At 33.3% G+C, this 18,244-nt stretch overlaps 3 protein-coding genes across 3 annotated transcripts; all 3 read right to left on the bottom strand.

Moving 5' to 3' along the window:
* Positions 1-9: 9 nt before the first annotated feature.
* LOC106716546 (chromatin modification-related protein MEAF6) lies at positions 10-1,479 on the bottom strand. Its single transcript, XM_014510072.2, has 4 exons — positions 1,156-1,479; positions 793-996; positions 637-673; positions 10-555 (listed from the first exon to the last, which is right to left on the bottom strand). Exons 1-4 carry the CDS (start codon positions 1,294-1,296, stop codon positions 134-136), a joined length of 804 nt encoding a protein of 267 aa, XP_014365558.2. The 5' UTR covers positions 1,297-1,479; the 3' UTR covers positions 10-133.
* Positions 1,480-2,914: 1,435 nt separating this feature from the next.
* Positions 2,915-5,449, bottom strand: LOC106716657 (peroxisome biogenesis factor 2). The gene is made up of 5 exons (XM_014510214.2): positions 5,328-5,449; positions 5,177-5,254; positions 4,607-5,032; positions 3,433-3,654; positions 2,915-3,155 (listed from the first exon to the last, which is right to left on the bottom strand). Exons 1-5 carry the CDS (start codon positions 5,358-5,360, stop codon positions 3,072-3,074), a joined length of 843 nt encoding a protein of 280 aa, XP_014365700.1. The 5' UTR covers positions 5,361-5,449; the 3' UTR covers positions 2,915-3,071.
* A 6,290-nt stretch (positions 5,450-11,739) lies between these two features.
* LOC106716552 (endochitinase A) lies at positions 11,740-17,601 on the bottom strand. The gene is made up of 4 exons (XM_014510081.2): positions 17,463-17,601; positions 16,014-17,360; positions 12,754-12,853; positions 11,740-11,857 (listed from the first exon to the last, which is right to left on the bottom strand). Exons 1-4 carry the CDS (start codon positions 17,469-17,471, stop codon positions 11,748-11,750), a joined length of 1,566 nt encoding a protein of 521 aa, XP_014365567.2. The 5' UTR covers positions 17,472-17,601; the 3' UTR covers positions 11,740-11,747.
* Between the last annotated feature and the right edge of the window lie 643 nt (positions 17,602-18,244).

The raw sequence follows: 18,244 nt of genomic DNA, 5'->3' as shown, positions 1-18,244 counted from the left end.
TTACTCCATTTGACATTAATACTTATTTTTGGCAGTGTGTGTAAGGCAATTTTAGTTTTAAATTGTTTTCTAAAGATGTTACATGCCAGTACAATTTTGTCATATGAAAGCAATTTTGGCAGACGAGTCTGATTTATCTATGCCTCGCTTTTTTGTTGTTATTTTTTTTTACATTGTTACTGTTGCTATTAGTGAGTTTATGCTTCAATGAGTTCAGTGCATTATCTCCTTTATTGGCAATACCTAGAGAAGAATCCTTATCTTTTGGAGTGCCAGGTCTACTGTCTAATCCAACTGCCGATAGCATTTTTGTATCATTGTTGAATGACTTCTGTAGCATACCAGACGCCATCTTTTGAGTTGCACTTTGTTTTGTTTGACTCATTGCTTTTTCAATAACTCCATTAGTGTGTTGTTTCCCGGATGGCTTAGATGCAATACTCTCTGTTGAGCCATGTATTGTTGTATGATTCAGATTTCCCAAGTTTAGTCCACTCAATTGTGTATCCGATGAATCTTCATTTGTTTGAGATTCCGTTTCACTATTTCTTTCATCTGTTAAAAAGAATATTAATTATGTACAAGACATTTAAAAATAAGGAAAAATTAATTTGGAGTACATAATATGAATCTTACTTTTTGTTTCCGCTGGATCTACTAGTCCACTGACTGCCTGTTAAGAATTGAAGTTTTACTATTATTATATTAATCATTGTGAAAAGTAAAGTTATGAACTGTTGGATAAATAGATACTTAACAATAAGTTTTCATCAAAGTACTATTGATACTTACAGCCATTGATGTTATAGAAGATTTAGAAAACAACCGTTCTGCTTCTTTAAACTTTCTATTACGTTTATCAGCTTTGGAATTTGTACTTTTGTTGGTTGTGAGGTAGCGGTCCCATCCTCGAATTATATTACCATACAGTTGAGTATCTTCTAAGTAAGAACCTTCAAAAGCGTAAATTTGTCGCTCCAAACTAGCCAAAGTTTCCTATAACGAAAAAAAATGAAATTCGATACCATGGTAACATTTTTGACAGATAAACAATAACAAATAGTTAATTTATTAAGTAGCTATTTTTAATTATAGATATATAAATATTATAATTAAACACTTAAATATAAAGCATAAGATTAAACAATGACTTACTGCTACTTCGGCTTTTCTTTTAACTAATTCTGCTAATTCAACTCTTGTATCGGCTACAGAAGTTTGTTTGGACGCCATATTGGTTTTAGCACCTTGCACATTTGGGGCTTCGCCAGCAGGGCTTTGCGGTGAAACAACCATTTCGATGGATGTTGTTTTACTGTTCCTATAATTCCATAACGATAATTACAAATATTGATAAAAGATCTTGTTACGTGTATTACAAATTTATAATTATTTGCTAATTATTGCACGAAAGATCGTTCAGTTCGTGACAAAAGTTGACTTTGATAATCTAAAATGTGTCTGACAGCTGACATTGTCATTCAGAACCATAACCAATGACATGTGACCATAGAAAATGAAAAGAGTAAACATAGTGAATTCAACCAAAGATAAAGAATTTTATTTTAGGTGCTCAGAAAAACTCTGCCAATAATTTAAATTACTAAATTATTATCTTCCTTTATGTACACAAGAAGGCAAGTAACCAGTAACCCCAACTCATTTGCTTTTTGTAAAAAAAAGAACTATACCTCAGCACGTCTGAATATGTTGGTTCACTTTTCTCAAAAATATACGATTTTACTAGCGGCAACCAACCGATGAATTCATCCAAGGAAATTAAAACATTATAAATCCAAAAATTTATTATCAGTTCATACTTAATTAAATACTTTATTACCCTGACCCGAAAATATTTGTTCCTTTAACAGTTGTGTAAAGCCGCATTCACATTTGTCTGACGTGTTGTGTCGTGATGCATCAGAAAGGTATCGGTCTCATACAAATAATATGGTTGCGTGCACACTTCTCTGACGCAGTGTGTTGTGATGGCTTGTGTTGTGTCGCGTCAGAAGCGATCCCGGTCCACGTCAGGATGGGTGAGGTGCGGGGGACGGCGCAGCGACACGACACAGCGGGTCGGACTAGTGTGCACGCGCAATTTTGTTGTGTTGTGACGCGTCAGAAGTTAAACATTCTAAAATACTGATGAAATTTTTCAGCATTACTCTCAAGCTCTTTAACGAGACAATGAAACTCGCCTTTAGTCTCTCTTTTTGTATTTACTGGATGTATCCAATATCTTCTTCTCTTTCTTTGTTTTATTAGAAGTGTTGCCAGTGCCAATAACTGCATATCTTCTTCGTCATAGTAGCATAAAAATGCGTCATAACGCGTCATATAGATGTGAACAGTAGCCATCACGACAGAAAGCATCACGACACAACACGTCAGACAAATGTGAATGCGGCTTAAGAATCAAGACTTCGTCAGTTTAAATTAGGGTTATAACGAAACCTCGCCTCCGCCTCTGCAAGTTCGGAACATCCGCATGAAATCGTACCTCGACTTCAATGCGAGAGACGATACGTCCACTCGGTTGAGTGTTGAACTCGACGAAGAGAAAAAGTGACGATACGGTTACTATTAGCTACCTCACAATATGAAAATGGCTAATAATTAATATTAATACAATATTAACTTGTTTTATTATAAATTATGATTACCAGTAAAGTTTGCTTTAGAAAATGCACGATATATTACCTGTATGTCAAGAAATAAAATACCTACTCCAAATTAAATTTTTACAAATATTTGCCAAGCATAAAAACATAGATTATATTATTAATATTAACCATCTCCAAATAGATGGATGGGTAGATGTTTGTTAGAAGGTATCTCCAGAATGACTCCATGAATCTCATTGAAATTTGGCATAGATATGGAACATAGCCTGTAAGAATACATAAGATACTATATTTTTAAATTTCCCACGAACTTCTTAAATAAATAATGATTTAATAAATTTTTGAACATCCGCCTCCCCTTTCGTTAAACTTCCACATCCGCATGCGCTAGCGCTAAAATGGCCTCCGTTACAGCACTAGTTTAAACCATTCATATCTTACTGATTATGTTATACTAAATTTAGTAATAACATTTCCATTAAAATAACATTTTGGACATTCAAATTCAGGATCGGCAGCTTTATTTGCCTGGAACAATTAAAGCATATAAATTGTTAATGTAGTCATAGACAAACCGTCATTATTTTTTTTATATATTAAACTTTTGACCACGATTTCGTCTGCACAGAATTAGAAACAGCTTGAAAAGTGGTCATTCAAGTCATACGCTACTCAAGACTAATTTTTAAATCTCTACCAAAATTCAAGATCCATGCAGCCCATGTGGCCATCTAACAAACATCAATTTAATCAACCTAAACATTTGCATTAATAATATTAGTAAGGATAAGCAAGATTGCCTTACCGATAAGCAATAAAAACAAAATATATGTGAACAGCCCATCACATGTGGTAGTACCGGTTTGTTTGAGCAACATGCACAAGTGGTATTGATTGTCATAGTTGGTGATTTCTCTCCTCCAATAGACCGGACATGTTTCCGCCACCAAACATATTTCAAAGTATTGCTCAGTTTTCTTTTTAACCCAAACAAATTCACCAGAGAAACAACTGTTCCTATTAATTCCTGAAAATCAAACATTATTAGTAATTCAATATTTTATTATTGAGTTATTTTGAAGTGATAGACAATACATGGTTACTAGGGTGATTCAAAAAAAAAAATTAATTTTTTTTTTTAACACAATCCTCAAAATTTTTACTTAAACTATTAGTAAGTATTGAATTTTTATATGTTACAAATTTCGAAAATGGTTTTTAGTACGTAGTGTAAGTTGCAGCACACATGATATCAATGAGATAAATGAATTAAGTGTATGATTACAAGTAATCATGGAATATAATTTTGTCACATATTTTTTATATTAATAATCTAAATAAAAAATTGTTCATTCTAGTTAATAGTTTTTTATTAATGATAATTAGAGTACAATGTAGTAGTTAAGATAAATACGCCTTTCTGATATGCTATTAATTTGAATTATTCTGCATTAACAAGTGTTGTTTAAAATAATTCCAAGCATTTTTCAAATTTCGAAATTTAGTGATTTTTAAATAGCTGTAATTAGTCTTTATGTAAAGATAATTGTACTTTGTAATAGAGTTTTGGAAAGCTCGAAGACTCTACTTTAAGAATATAAAATCGTTTTTTATAAAAAATTGCGTTAATTATGTGTAAATTCAATTTAAAACAAAAAACGATTTTTCCCATGTTAATTAAATGGGAAAATAAAAAAACAGTAGCGACCCCTTAGAGTTGAGCTATAGGGCTCGGGTTTGGTGAGAATTTTTTTTTATATCAAATAAAAACATTTGAGAGGGTATCGGTTAAAAAAAAAAATTAAAATTTTTTTTTGAATCACCCTAATGGTTACACAGCATTTATTTGTTTATTTTTTAACACAATTATCAGTTGTGTAGGATATAATTTTATAGTAATAACCTAACAATAGTGGACTTTTTTTAATTCGCTAAATAAAGAATCGGGACACATGAAGTATTTGAATTAAATTACTTACAATAAGATTATGCCATAACAGTTCACGGGTCCAGGAAAGATCTGTCAAATCTTCCCTTGCTAGTTTGTCCGCTGTAAGTTCAAGTCCAAGTATGAAATCTATTAAAACTGGATACTTGCCAGTTTGTATAAACCTTAGGAAGTTAAATATATCTCCTATTAATTGAAATGTTTCTAATTTGGTACAAAAGCTTTGTACTTTTATGTTTGATGTTAAGCTATACAAAGCTCTGTCTTTTAAATATCTCAAACCTATTGTATAACCATAATACCAATACAATTTGCTTTTTGAAAGGTTTGTGGTGTCATATTTCAAGGATAACATTTCCTGGCCAAAAGTACATTTCTTGTTGCATAATGAGTACTTGAATATCCATGTTCGTAATAAAAGTTCAAGCTCTGGTAAAATTGGCTGAAGGATTCCAGGCTGAAAATAGAATTTGAACAGATAAGTACAATATTTTTTTTGTGTTTCATTAAAATAACCATAAATTTTTAAGTCAGTTTTAGTTATGCTATGTTACTCCATATTTTAGAAAATTCGTGAAGAATCCAAAGCAGTCATACTAACCTCTAGAAATTTGGTAGCGTTAAATAAGAGTTGTTTGAACAAGTCTTCAACTTGCTCATCCAATTGCACAGAATCTAACTGAAATTTTTAAAGAAAACGCTTTATTATCTCCTTACTAATTTTTTCAAATAATGGTTTAAAAGTTATGTACCTGTGTTACCCTGGGAATGTATGATATGGACATTTTAATATATATATTTTATAGAATGTCCTGGTACTATTTTACCACAGAATTTTTTCAAAATTAAAATAGTAATTCATATGTAACAGTTAAAACAGAAATATAAGAACTACAGAACTGAAGAGCACTTTGACCAAAAGATAATTGTTATCATGTTATTAAAATTGTATGTTTTGTTGAGTGTAAATGTCAAATTCAAATTTGACAATGTCAAGTGTCAAAAATCCTTGTACAGACCAGAGTCTATAAAAGATATAGAGCGACAAGGATAATGTCTATAGCTAAATATCCGACCTGGTGGGCAAAACTCAAACTAAATTATATCTCCTGTCACCTGTCAAACTCGAAAGAGTGTCAGAAATTCCTTTTCGTACTCAGATTAAGCTCATGTCATGGCTATTTTCTATGCTCATGTAGGTTTTACGTATTATTTTCTGACAGAACCAACCGCGATACCAGCGCGTTTAGGGATGATGAAAGTGGTATCAAACTACATGTGGATACTTGGATACATGTTTAGATCTTTTTTTTTATTCATATTCAGAATTCAGAAGTGTCTCGAGAAAGAAACTACACCAGAAACTAAGATATTACAATAAAAAAATCACTGAATTGTATCGTATTTTCTCACGATGTTACGATGCGGAGGCATACGTATATAACTAATGCGAAAATAATTGATTTATACTCTTATTAGTGGGATGGCGGAATAAATATAACATAATATATATACTATTTGTGGCAATCTTTTCCATCTTTTCGTAACATGATCGAGCAAACTATACAACTCACTTGAAGTTAACTTGTACAACATATTATTATTATTATTATTAAGCCTTTATTGCCGAAACTAAAGCATTTACATTTACATTTTTTTTTTAAATATTAAATTTAGCACATCTTACTTTCTATTTTAGTTAATGTTATATATGTACATTGATTTGTTTAATTTTATCCAAAATCAGTTGTGGGCGTGTCTGCGTGTGACACATAGGCCTCTTCCAGCTGTTTCCATTCATTTCTGTTTTGCGCTTTTCTTGTCCAAAGTGTCCCTCCAATATTTTTTATGTCGTCTGACCACCTTTTGAATTGCCTGCCCCTTTTTCGTTTGCCGTCCCGTGGTTGCCATTCCGTTATTATTTTTGTCCATTTTATTTTGCTGTCTCTAGTCATATGTCCCGTCCAACGCCATTTTAGCTGTCTTATTTTTCTTAGCAAATCTTCCACCTTAGTTATATTTCTTATATCTTCTGCTTTTCTACGGTCTCTCAGCTTCGCACCTAACATACTTCTTTCAAAAGCTCTTTGGCAGGTTCTGAGTTTATGAGCATGTTTCTGCGTCAACGCCCAAGTCTGGGATCCATATGTGAGACATGGCAAGATACATGAGTTAAACACCTTTCTTTTAGCAGATATAGGAAAGTGGCTACTTTTAAATATCTCCTTAAGGGACCAATATCTTTTCCACGCACAAGCAATCCTACTGTCGATTTCTAAATCTGTTTGGTCTTTGAATGATATTAATTGCCCTAGGTAAATATACTCTGTAACGTATTCTATATCCTCGTTATCTATTTTTATAATATTTTCTTCCCTATTTGTCATTATCTTTGTTTTTGACTTATTCATCGTAAGCCCAACTAATCTGCTTGAGTCTGCTAACTGTTGTAACATATGTTGGAGAGTGTTAGAGTTGTCACTTATGAGGACCAAGTCATCAGCGAATCTAAGGTGGTTAAGTTGTCTGCCGTTTATATTTATACCAAAGTTGTCCCATTCGAGATCGCGGAATATACTTTCTAGTAGTGCAGAGAAAAGTTTTGGAGACAACGGATCACCTTGTCTGACACCTCTAGATATTGGGAACGGTTCACCAGTTGAATCTAGTTTTATTTGTGCTGTGCAATCGGAATATATATTTTTGATAATTCTTATGTATTTTTTTTGTACTCCTTGCTCTAACAGGGCTTTCCAAAGTGAATTATGGTCAATGGAATCAAAGGCTTTGTTATAGTCCACAAAGGCAATATATAGAGATTTGTTGTATTCTTGGCATTTTTCTATTAGCTGTTTTACGACATGCATATGATCAGTGGTTGAAAATCCTGCTCTAAAACCAGCTTGTTCTATCGGTTGTTGTTCGTCCATTAGTGTTGTTATTCTATTAAGTATCAATTTTGAGAAAATTTTGTAAATGTTCGACATAAGACTAATAGGTCTATAGTTTTCAATTAAGTTCTTATCTCCTTTTTTGTGAAGTAATATAATTGTGCTCTTTGTCCATTGAGATGGTATACACTCTGTTCTTAAAACAAGGTTAAATATTTTTATCAGTTTCTTTAGGTTTTCAGGGTCTATAATCGAAGTTCTAATCATTTCATTTGTCACTTGATCTGGTCCGGGCGTCCCGTCTTTCTTTTGACTGTTAATTGCTCTTAAAATTTCGGATTCAAGAAATTCTGGCGTTTCTTCCGTACTGTCATCGGTCAGGTTTATATTAATAGTTGTGGACTTTTTCTCCATAGTATACAATTTTTTGTAAAATTCGGTTGCTGTCTCTATTATGGATTTTCTTGCTGTCAATTCTTTCCCCGCTCTATTTTTTATATTTGGTATCCAGTTCTTCTTTTCCTTCAGTTCTTTCACAGCCTTTTTGATTCCTCCTGTTTTAGTTATGTGATAGTTTAATACGTTTGCTCTCTTACATATTCTGTCCTTCTTTATGCTGTTACTTATCTGTTTACTTAATTCTGCTATGGCTTTTAAATTTTGTTTATCTTTTCCGATTTTCAGGAGTTGTCTTCTTTTTTCGATTAGTATTTTAGTTTCACTTTCAGTACAGCTCGTGATGCGTTTTGAGCATTTATTGAATATCGGACCATATATTTCGGTTATTTCTTTGTTGTAGTATTCTTCCGTTTCGTTCTTAGGTTTAGATTCTAAGTACTGTTTACTTTTGAACAAAGCTTCTGTATTAAAATAAATTCTACTTTTTTTAGGGTCTTTGCATTTTATTGTTGCTCTCACCATTCGATGGTTGGTATTAAAGTTAAACTGGCTCAGAACTTCTATATTATGGATGACTTTTTTGTTGTTTGTAGCTATATAGTCTATTTCGTTTCTATGTAAGCCGTCTGGGGACAACCAGGTCCACTTTTTCTTTTGGTGTTTTTGGAAAAAGCTGTTCATAAATGCGATATTGTTTTCACATGCCATTTTAACCATTCTTTCACCGTTTTTACTTCTTCTACCATACCCGAACTTTCCTATCACGTTTTCTTCTCCGGTTTGTCGAGAGCCTATTCTACCATTAAAATCACCCATAAGCAAAACGTTTTTGTGCGTATCTTGTAGAACCGCCGTTAGTTTTTCATAGAAAATGTCTTTTTTGCGTTCTTCTTGTTGTTCAGTGGGAGCATATATTTGAATTAGCGACCATCTGTCTTTGTACCCTGGTAAGTTAATATTAAGTACAGCTATTCTCTCTGATACGCCTTTGAATTCTATGATATTTTTCTTTAATTTTTTCTTAACTAAAAAACCCACGCCATAAGAGCCTTTTGTTTCTCCTTTATAATAGAAAATATAATCGTTTCTATCTTCAATGCTTTCACCTAACCTTCGTACTTCGCTCAGACCTACTATATCCCAATTTATTTTTGAAAGTGCTAGTTCTAATTCGGTGAGTCTCTCTGGTGTTCTTAATGTAAGGCAGTTTACAGTGGCGATATACAGTTTCTCAGTTTCTATTGAGATTGATGTCGTTTTTTCATTGATTATTTCCATAGTAGCTGGAAGGGATTGGTCATTAGCCCCCACGGGGACCAGCCGGCTTGGGGGAGTTGAGGTTAAAAGGTTTGTCTTGTACAAAGTTTTTTGTTGTTTTGTTCTGTTCTTCCGGTTTTCTCTTCCTGTTAATTGCTATTCTTTATTTGTGGTTGGAATTGAGTTTGATCTATTTCTATATATTCTTTCAAAAGCGTTTATTTTGTTAACTTTTGGTTTGGTGTTTTCAGTAATTTTCGATGTACTTGGTGAGACGGAGTCTTCTCTCTTCCTTTTGTCGCGTGATAAACCCGTATCATCTTTTACAATTAGTTTATCGTATTTTATATATGCTATGCGTCCCTTTTTTCTTTCCTCCTTTAGTTGTACCGCGAGCTCCCGCCTTTTTTCCAAAGTTTCTTTACTGAAATCTTCGTTGACATATATGTTTTTTGGTAAATATTTTTTCTTCCTTAATATTTCGTCTTTCTTCCATGCGTTCACCAGGTTGACTAGAATCGGGCGCGTTACACCTTTTGATTTGCCAATTCTAAAAGCTTTATTTAAGTCAACTTTATTAATTTCGATGCCAGATTTAGTTAAAGTATTTGATATCATTTCGATTATATTATTGTTTTCAGAATTTTCTTCAAAACCGTAGAATATCAAATTATTTTCTTTTTTCTTTAATTCCAAATGTTTTATTTTTTCTTTTAATTGTTTGACTTCAGTTTTTAAATTTTTATTTTCTTCTATTAGAGGTTCCAATTTAATATGAATTTCATCCAATATTGTTTTTGTAATTGAACATTTTAGGGTTTCTGTTTGTTTGTCCATTTCTTGTTTCATTTTGAAAAATAGTAATTGCATTTGTTCCTCCATCATTAATATATGTAATCGATTTTGTTTTCTTATTTTTAATATAAGTTGGTATAATTTAATAGAAGTTTTTTTTTTTTTAAATGGCAATATTTGTTACATAAACTGTGTCGAACGGAACGGACCGGAACTCAATGTGTCATCTTCAAATGTTGCACTGTCCAAGTCAGTTATTGTTTGCAGGTTAGAATAGCACTATAACATTTGCACTTATTTTAGTGAAAGTTTACGCAGCGCACGGTCTTCATATTTATTCGAGTACTTTATGTCCTTATTTTATGAGTCCCTTGCACTTGATGTAGTTTTATAAAATATAACAACTGTTTGATAATAATTTGCTCGGAGCACTCTTTAATACGTATGTGCACTTAAACTGTCAAACCGGAAGAAGCTTACAACATATTACATATGACTAAATGTTGATTCATGTGCATTACTTATTATAATTTATTTAAAAGGTTGGTTCAGATTATGCAAATAAAAACTTTTAGTTTTTGATATTTTAAAATACGGATTGTTATATAGTAATACTAGCTCTTACCCGCGACTCCGTCCGCGCGGAATAAAAAATAGAAAACGGGGTAAAAATTATCCTATGTCCGTTTCCTGGTTCTAAGCTACCTGCCCACCAATTTTCAGTCAAATCGATTCAGCCGTTCTTGAGTTATAAATAGTGTAACAAACACGACCTTCTTTTATATATATATATATATATATATATATATATATATATATATATATATATATATATATATATATATATAGATAGATAGTAGTGATGCAACGGATGTCTGTTTCCGTTTCCGCAAGTGCGGAAGTTCCGCGTGCTTTTCAACATCCGTTTCTGCTTCTGTTTCCGCAACTTTTATAACGGAGATAAAACGGAACTTTACGACGGCTGAGAGATCCAAATGCGCGGCGCGAGACGGACAGTCCGTGCGCGGCCTTTCGGCACTTGTCGCATTTGTTTGTTTACGTACTATTTTGTGAATTTAAGCGCGTAATATTTTCTACTGCTGATTGAAACAATCAGTTTCTCTTGCTGGAGTAAACTGTCTAGTTGTTGTCCATATAAAATTTGACAACTGGCAAAATGTGACTATTTCATACTTACGAGTTATTAAATGTACTTTTGAATAAGTGATAACCATGTAATATATCATCATCATTATATAGTTAGAAATATATTTGTCGTTTGTCAACACGAGTGGTTTGGCAATCTTTAATTTGTAAATAGTGTAATTTTGTTTCTTGAAAATAATTTAAAAAAAAACGCGTATTTTAACTTATTGCAGCGCAGTATAAATACATACATTGAAGGCTAAAGGACACCGATATCCAATGCCTTAATAAATTAAAAACGAATACAAACTGTTTTTACCGAAAAAAATATTTTTGTAAATATGTTTTTTATTATTATTTACACTTCTGTTTCCGCATCCGTTTCCGTTTCCGTTTCTGCTAAAATTTATTTTTGACATCTGTTTCCGTTTCTGGTTCCGGTAAGACACTTCCGTTGCATCACTAATAGATAGATAGAAGATAGATGTGGAGGTTTTCGATGGTTAGAATTAAGTGGGTTAAGTTGAGCTTATTTTCGATTGGGTTAAAAATAATTATAACAAAAAGATAATAGCGATCTTAATTTATTTTTTCTATATATACATTTAACATATTCTTAACTTATTTTAAAGGACATGATTACAATTTTTACAACAGTATCCTATAGTAGTAATGTGGTACAATTTAGTGTTTGTCTTTGCTATTGTGTACGTTGGCATGGAAACCGGTCTCCCAGTCGGCGACGTAGTTCACCGTGCGCACCGAGCCGTCCGGTTCCACCAGAGAATATTGACCTGGATAAATTTATTTATATCTTTACATCTAGACTGTTATGGCTGATTTAATTGCGTAATAACTTATTGTATCGTATTAATTATTAATATAATACCTTAAGTTGTTACATAATCAAACTATCAACAATAATATATGACACCGCTTATTATCTAGGCTTATGTGAGGCTTTGCTGTTCGTTTAATATTTTAAAAGAAGGGTCTGAGATTTATGACGGTGTCCCCTTTCATAGTAAATCTAATACAGCCATTTATATTAATTGAGCTGGGTTATTACTTCTAGATGCAGACCTTACACATGTTTTTATAATGAATAACAATGAATTTCCGCAACTTTGGTAAAATATTCGGACCGTCTTTTGGAAGCCTTATTACGTTGCGCAATAGGTTCTTTTTTTTAACTTCAAGTGGTCCCTTAAGTTCTTTTTTATCATCATAGAATTTTATGAAGTATAAAGTTACTTTAATGGTCAAATAGGAAATTTTCGGATATTATCCGACAGGACAAAAATTATGAAAATTACTTTTTCGATATTACATAAAGACATTCATATTTTAACAATCATAGAAGATTTAGACTTGCGGTGAGAGACGACTTCGTTAGCGCAGACTTATATAGTTGGTTGTATAATGTAAGAAGTTATTAGTTAATTGATATTGATAATCATAATAAATCCCTGCATGGTTTAAAATTCAAGGGTACAATGAATAAAAAGTTGAGCAATGAAAAATGTATTGAGGCGACCCGACGCCGGTTAATATTTCATAAGATAATGTTTATGCGACATTGCGTCACACCTTGTAACACTAAGTATGAACGAAAGGTCGTCGCGTTTACCGCTTTTAAAGTAATTGAATTAAACTTATTTTAAAATTAATTGAATAAAACGCTTCTCACCTCTTACAACATCGCCGTCGCGCTCTTCCTTTTGTTGCTTAATATCGCCAGTGTGGGGGTCGTTTACACCGTATTCGAAGGCATATCGCGGATGAGCATCCTTTAAAAAAATAAGTTTATAAAATAAAAAATTAAAACTACGAAAAAAAAGTAGAAAATTAGTGAACAGGTTAAAAGGAAAAGGTTTCATCTTCTAGGGAACATCCACTTATTAAAAAAACAAAAAAAAAACAGCGATTAATTGCAATTAGTGTCTTAATTCTGGTGAGAGGCAACATTAACGCAAGTGAATAATAACCAAATATTTACTTTCACTTGTGGATTTATATAGGACTCCGCAAAAGGAAGCTTAAACTATAGATATATCTGAACACACCTTTGTTAACTATACCTAGTTTAAAACAATAATTCATGTTACAATCTATAAATTTAGTACTTTAGCATATGTCATAGAATGAGTAATTGCTTCAAATTCATACATATTGTTTCCTCACCACCTCCACGCATTACTATCAATCATTTTATTTACATTATTCCAGACAGGCTCGTAATATTTTGTATTGACTCACAAATTCATCTGACCCGGTGAACATAAGTGAAACTAAATTGCAATAGCTCTTTACAGCTCCTTTGTCAATGTCAAAGTCTCACATGATCGTTATCGTTTACAGCTGTTTTGTTATCTCTTTTCTTGTGTATTATACTTGGTGTTAATTAGGTTTTACATATTTTCTAAGAGAACTAACCGCGATAATAGTGCCTCTTTTACTGGGCCAGACAAATTTATCTCACTATAGCTCCAATGTTACGTAGGATCTTTACATCACTGATAATATTTCAACTACTCAAAGACCTTTAATATTATTGAAATAGTATCTGAGAACTTAAGGCGTTAGATTATATCGCCAATTGAAATACTGAATCGAATTAAAGCGTTGACAATAAAATATAGAATGAACAGAGCACGATCACTATTGCCAATAAGGAAGTGCAACATCGTGAAAAACCTTACTTGCATCCTGTATTAGTGACTGGGTCACATAAAATTGATTTGTTAACAAATAATGTTTATCATAAACCTATAAATGAACTTTTTTTTTAAACTTGTCTTGAGGATAATTACGCTAAATAGTGGCGATGGAAAACTGTATTTAAAAGAAAGATTCACAAAGGAGTAAAATGGATTTTTTTTAATATAGTTTTCCCGAGAATCAATTCAGATATTTGATAAATTGACACAGTGCACTTTTATAGTATTTAATATATCTTACTTGTCTTACTAAAATTACTTAAATGGATGGATGGATGGATGTTTGTTTGAAGGTATTTCCATAACGGCTCTACGGATCTTGATTAAATTTGACACAGATGTAGAACATAGTCCGGAAGAACACATGGGCTACTTAGTACGTTTTTTTTTAAATTCCGCGCGGATGGAGTCGCGAGTGACAGCTAGCAGATAAATTATACAGTAAATTAAATAAATGAAAATTATAAAATAAAAATCTTTGAAATGTTGTACCAAAAATATATCGTACAGTTTTGTGTTACTTTTTTATATTTACAAAAATATTAAAAGCCCTTAAATCACAATGTACGAAATATCTACAATTTCCTGGCTTCCCACATAGTGTGGGTGTCGCAAGAGTCGAGTCATGTCTGACAACACGTTGACAGTTAACCGTATTACCACTCAAAGTTATCGTCTGTTATATCTTTAAAGGAAGCGTGTGTTTATAACACAACTATGATAAATTACTGATGAGTTGAGGGCTTAATTTCGATATAAGCTATTTCTTATGATTTATGGACTAATCTACAAACATATATCAATTGCAAATACGTTCTTACTACCTTTTAACTCGATTTATGCACTGCAATACACGTGTTGATAAATTCATCTAATTTTAAAAGAGCTTTAAACAATACTAAAGTCATTATGAATGAAGTATTTTGCAATATGAGATTAATACAAAGATACATAATTTGAATGGAATGTGACTCCTATTCATAATATATTGAATATATAATTTTGATAACAAATAAATCCATTTTAAAATGATTGTTATTGAACAATGTATGTATTTATGAAAATGTATTAAAGTGTATAGAAAGAGTACGGAAAGAAGCAGTCAAATACAAGATTATCTTTTTTGTATGTTGTATCATAATAGGGAACTATTATGTTACATATGAGTACCGCTGTCATTGATTGACGCTTGTAATCGGCACCATTTACTGATTTATTTTGCTACATTACACAAAATAAAGTTACTGTCTCTTGATGTTGTGTAATAGTCCATTTACCTGCAGATCTTGTTGTTAACGATTTAAATCAATTATTTTTTTAATGTTATTCTGAACTAAAATAAACGATCAGATTAAATACTAGTACTGGATCTATAATCTTATCTTCCTCTGTTCAGAAAATATAAAAATATGATGTTAGAAGCTTTCACGAAAACATCTACATAATATATTAAAATTACTCATTAGGAGGAACAAAATGATTTTTTGGAACAAATTTATGATCGAGGTGATTTAATAAGATTATTAATAAATAAAATTACAATGGCTTTTAGCAAGGCAGTGATAGCGGATCGACATGACCTCATGATCTCAGCGCATACAATAAATACCATTTGCCACGCCTATTGAATGTCAATGTCTCAAAGCTTTAGATAATTTAACAAAGCCTGGGAAATATTTGTATTGGGTATTGATGTAATTTTAATCTTGTGTAGGATGGCGCATGACATTTAATAGTGTAGGAGACAAATAGGGCTGTAGTGTAAGTATAACACCTATAGGTTGTTCAAAGCTTAATCTTGGATGCAGAAATAATTTATATTGTGTTAAATATTGGCGCAACCATCTCTTTTGGTTATCCCAACAATATTTTTCCTTAATCATTCTTAGAAAAGTAATATAATTTTAATAAAAACGCCAGAAATTTGCTTCCAATGTGACGGAAATCGTCGTTGGTTATGTCGCATATGTCCAATGAGCAATGCGTGCTGATTGCATTGCTATCTAAAGAAATAACACGCGTGAGGCAATGTCCCGCGGGTTGATTATTATAGACAAGCTATCGCCCGTGACTATATTCGCGCGGAATTAAAAAAATCTTAAATAGCCTATATGTTCTTCCAGACTATGTTCTAAATCTATGTCAAATTTCAGCGAGATCCATGTAGCATAACTTATTACATTAATTCCTTTTATGGTATAAATAATGAAAAAAAGCAATTTTCACTTACGTAATTTTCCAAGAATTCCGTGTGCACGTTCTTAACTCCCAGAGACGCGTGTCCTCTTAAAGCTGCTTGTGTGGAGTACTGCGAGACTGTTGCAGAATGCTGCACTGCTGCTGCCGGTGCCGAGTACTGAACTACTGATGGTGAACGCTGGACTGATACCGCAGGTGCAGAGTACTGCACTAATGGTGCCGCGTGCTGAACACTAACAGCTGGCACTGAATATTGTGCTACTGCTGGAGCTGAGTGTTGTATCGCAACTGCAGGTGCTGAATATTGAGCTACTGCTGGAGCTGAGTATTGAGCTACTGCTCGAGCTGAGTATTGAGCTACTGCTGGCGCTGAGTATTGCGCAACCGCTGGAGCTGAGTATTGAGCTACTGCTGGAGCTGAGTATTGAGCTACTGCTGGAGCTGAGTATTGAGCTGCTGCTGGAGCTGAGTATTGAGCTACTGCTGGAGCTGAGTATTGCGCAACCGCTGGAGCTGAGTATTGCGCAACCGCTGGAGCCGAGTATTGAGTTACTGCCGGAGCAGAATATTGAGTAACAACACTTGGTGCAGACTGAGAAACTTTGGATGCTGAATATCCGATAGAGGCTGCGTTCGATTGAGAATTGTATTGTCCACCAGATCGGGCGTGATATTCCTCAACAGTTGGTGCGATGTATTGAGATGTCGCAATAGCTGGGGCTCGATAAATAGGTCCTGCTTGTTGATATTGATTTATGACTGCAGGTGCTGCAGTAGCGTATGCAATTTGGGGAGTTTGTTGAACTTGAATCGCTGAAGATGTTTTATATCCAACAGTTGGTGCGGCGAATACTTGAGACACAACTGGACCACCAGATTGGACACTGTAAGAGTTTAGAGATGCTTTCGCAGAACCCAAAGATATTGATTGCTGCGTAAGTAAATTGTTAGATACATATGTGGTTCTGGGTGGTGACAGAGAGTATTTGGCAATTAACGGCGCAGCAGTAACTTTAGCTATGATTGGGGCTTGCGCATAAGTTGCTGATGGCGTCACTGTCCTGCCAGACGATGCAGCCGAAGACAATCCAGCGGAGGTGGCATAGCCATGAAATTCATTTTGATTGGCAGTTTGTATATAGTTCGCTTGAGTCACTAATGGAGCTTGGTATGCAGTCGCTTGTATCGCTTGCTGTTGGTACGCGACGCCTCCATACTGATTAGAGGCGACTCCGGTTGTCAGCTGTGTGGTAGGCACGGGGTACGAGTAACCCGAGTCGCCGCATCCTTGTCCTTTCTGTACCTGACTAAGGTGATAATTGAGATCGGGGTCGTGGTAAGCAAGTACGTTTGCAAGTAGTGATATAACTACTATGATCTGAAACAAAAAGAAAAGCGTATAATATGTTTTTTACTCTCATACAAATTGTTTTAAACATAATGCAAATGTCATTGAAATATTTTTAAATAGTTAGCTCACCGATTTCATTTTAATGCACTTTATGGGATGTGACTTAATTTTACAAGATAATCACTAGCGGAGCATTTATTCGATACTCTCGATGATGTTAATAGTTCGAACAACTCGAATTGTATTTGGCAAACGGCGTCATTCGAAATGAGAGCAAAGTGCGCCTGCGAAGTCTTATATAGTAATCTCATATGTGTAAGAACGGGTCACACTTTTTCACATTCGCCGTTGGCGGAGTCGGTGGGCGCGGCCTTAGTACTGTATGACTCGTTATTCAGTTCTATTAGATTGTAAATCATTAAATATCGTTTCCTTCTTAGGTGCGAAGCGAGTAATGCACATTGCATTAAACTGAATCCACTAATCATGAACTTCGTTACGTTTTATTAGCTGTTTGTGAACTATTATATCATAAGTTACGAGTAAAACTGAACTGAATGTTCTTATGCTATTTCATAGTTGAACTTGAATAATAAGTTACAAATTTAAGCTTTATTTCCTCATCATATTAAGCATCAGAGAAGAACTTTTTCATGATAGTCTGAGACTTAAATAGATATTAAAACTTCTACAGTTTGTAGTCGTAGACTTAACGTAGTAGCGAGTCCCTTTATACTTTAATCTTGATTTTGTTCAATTATGTTGAAAACTTCCAAATAAACATGTCACTATATTTTACGCAAATGAGATTAATATTTTTACTGTATTTTGTTGATATTGTATTTTACTGAACCAAAGTTTAATAAGACTTAATAAGACCGAAAGTGTAATCAATTCTGACAGTTTTTATT

Source organism: Papilio machaon, chromosome 6, assembly GCF_912999745.1.
Source record: "Papilio machaon chromosome 6, ilPapMach1.1, whole genome shotgun sequence".
NCBI lineage: Eukaryota > Metazoa > Arthropoda > Insecta > Lepidoptera > Papilionidae > Papilio > Papilio machaon.
This window is presented reverse-complemented; position numbering and strand designations above follow the sequence as displayed.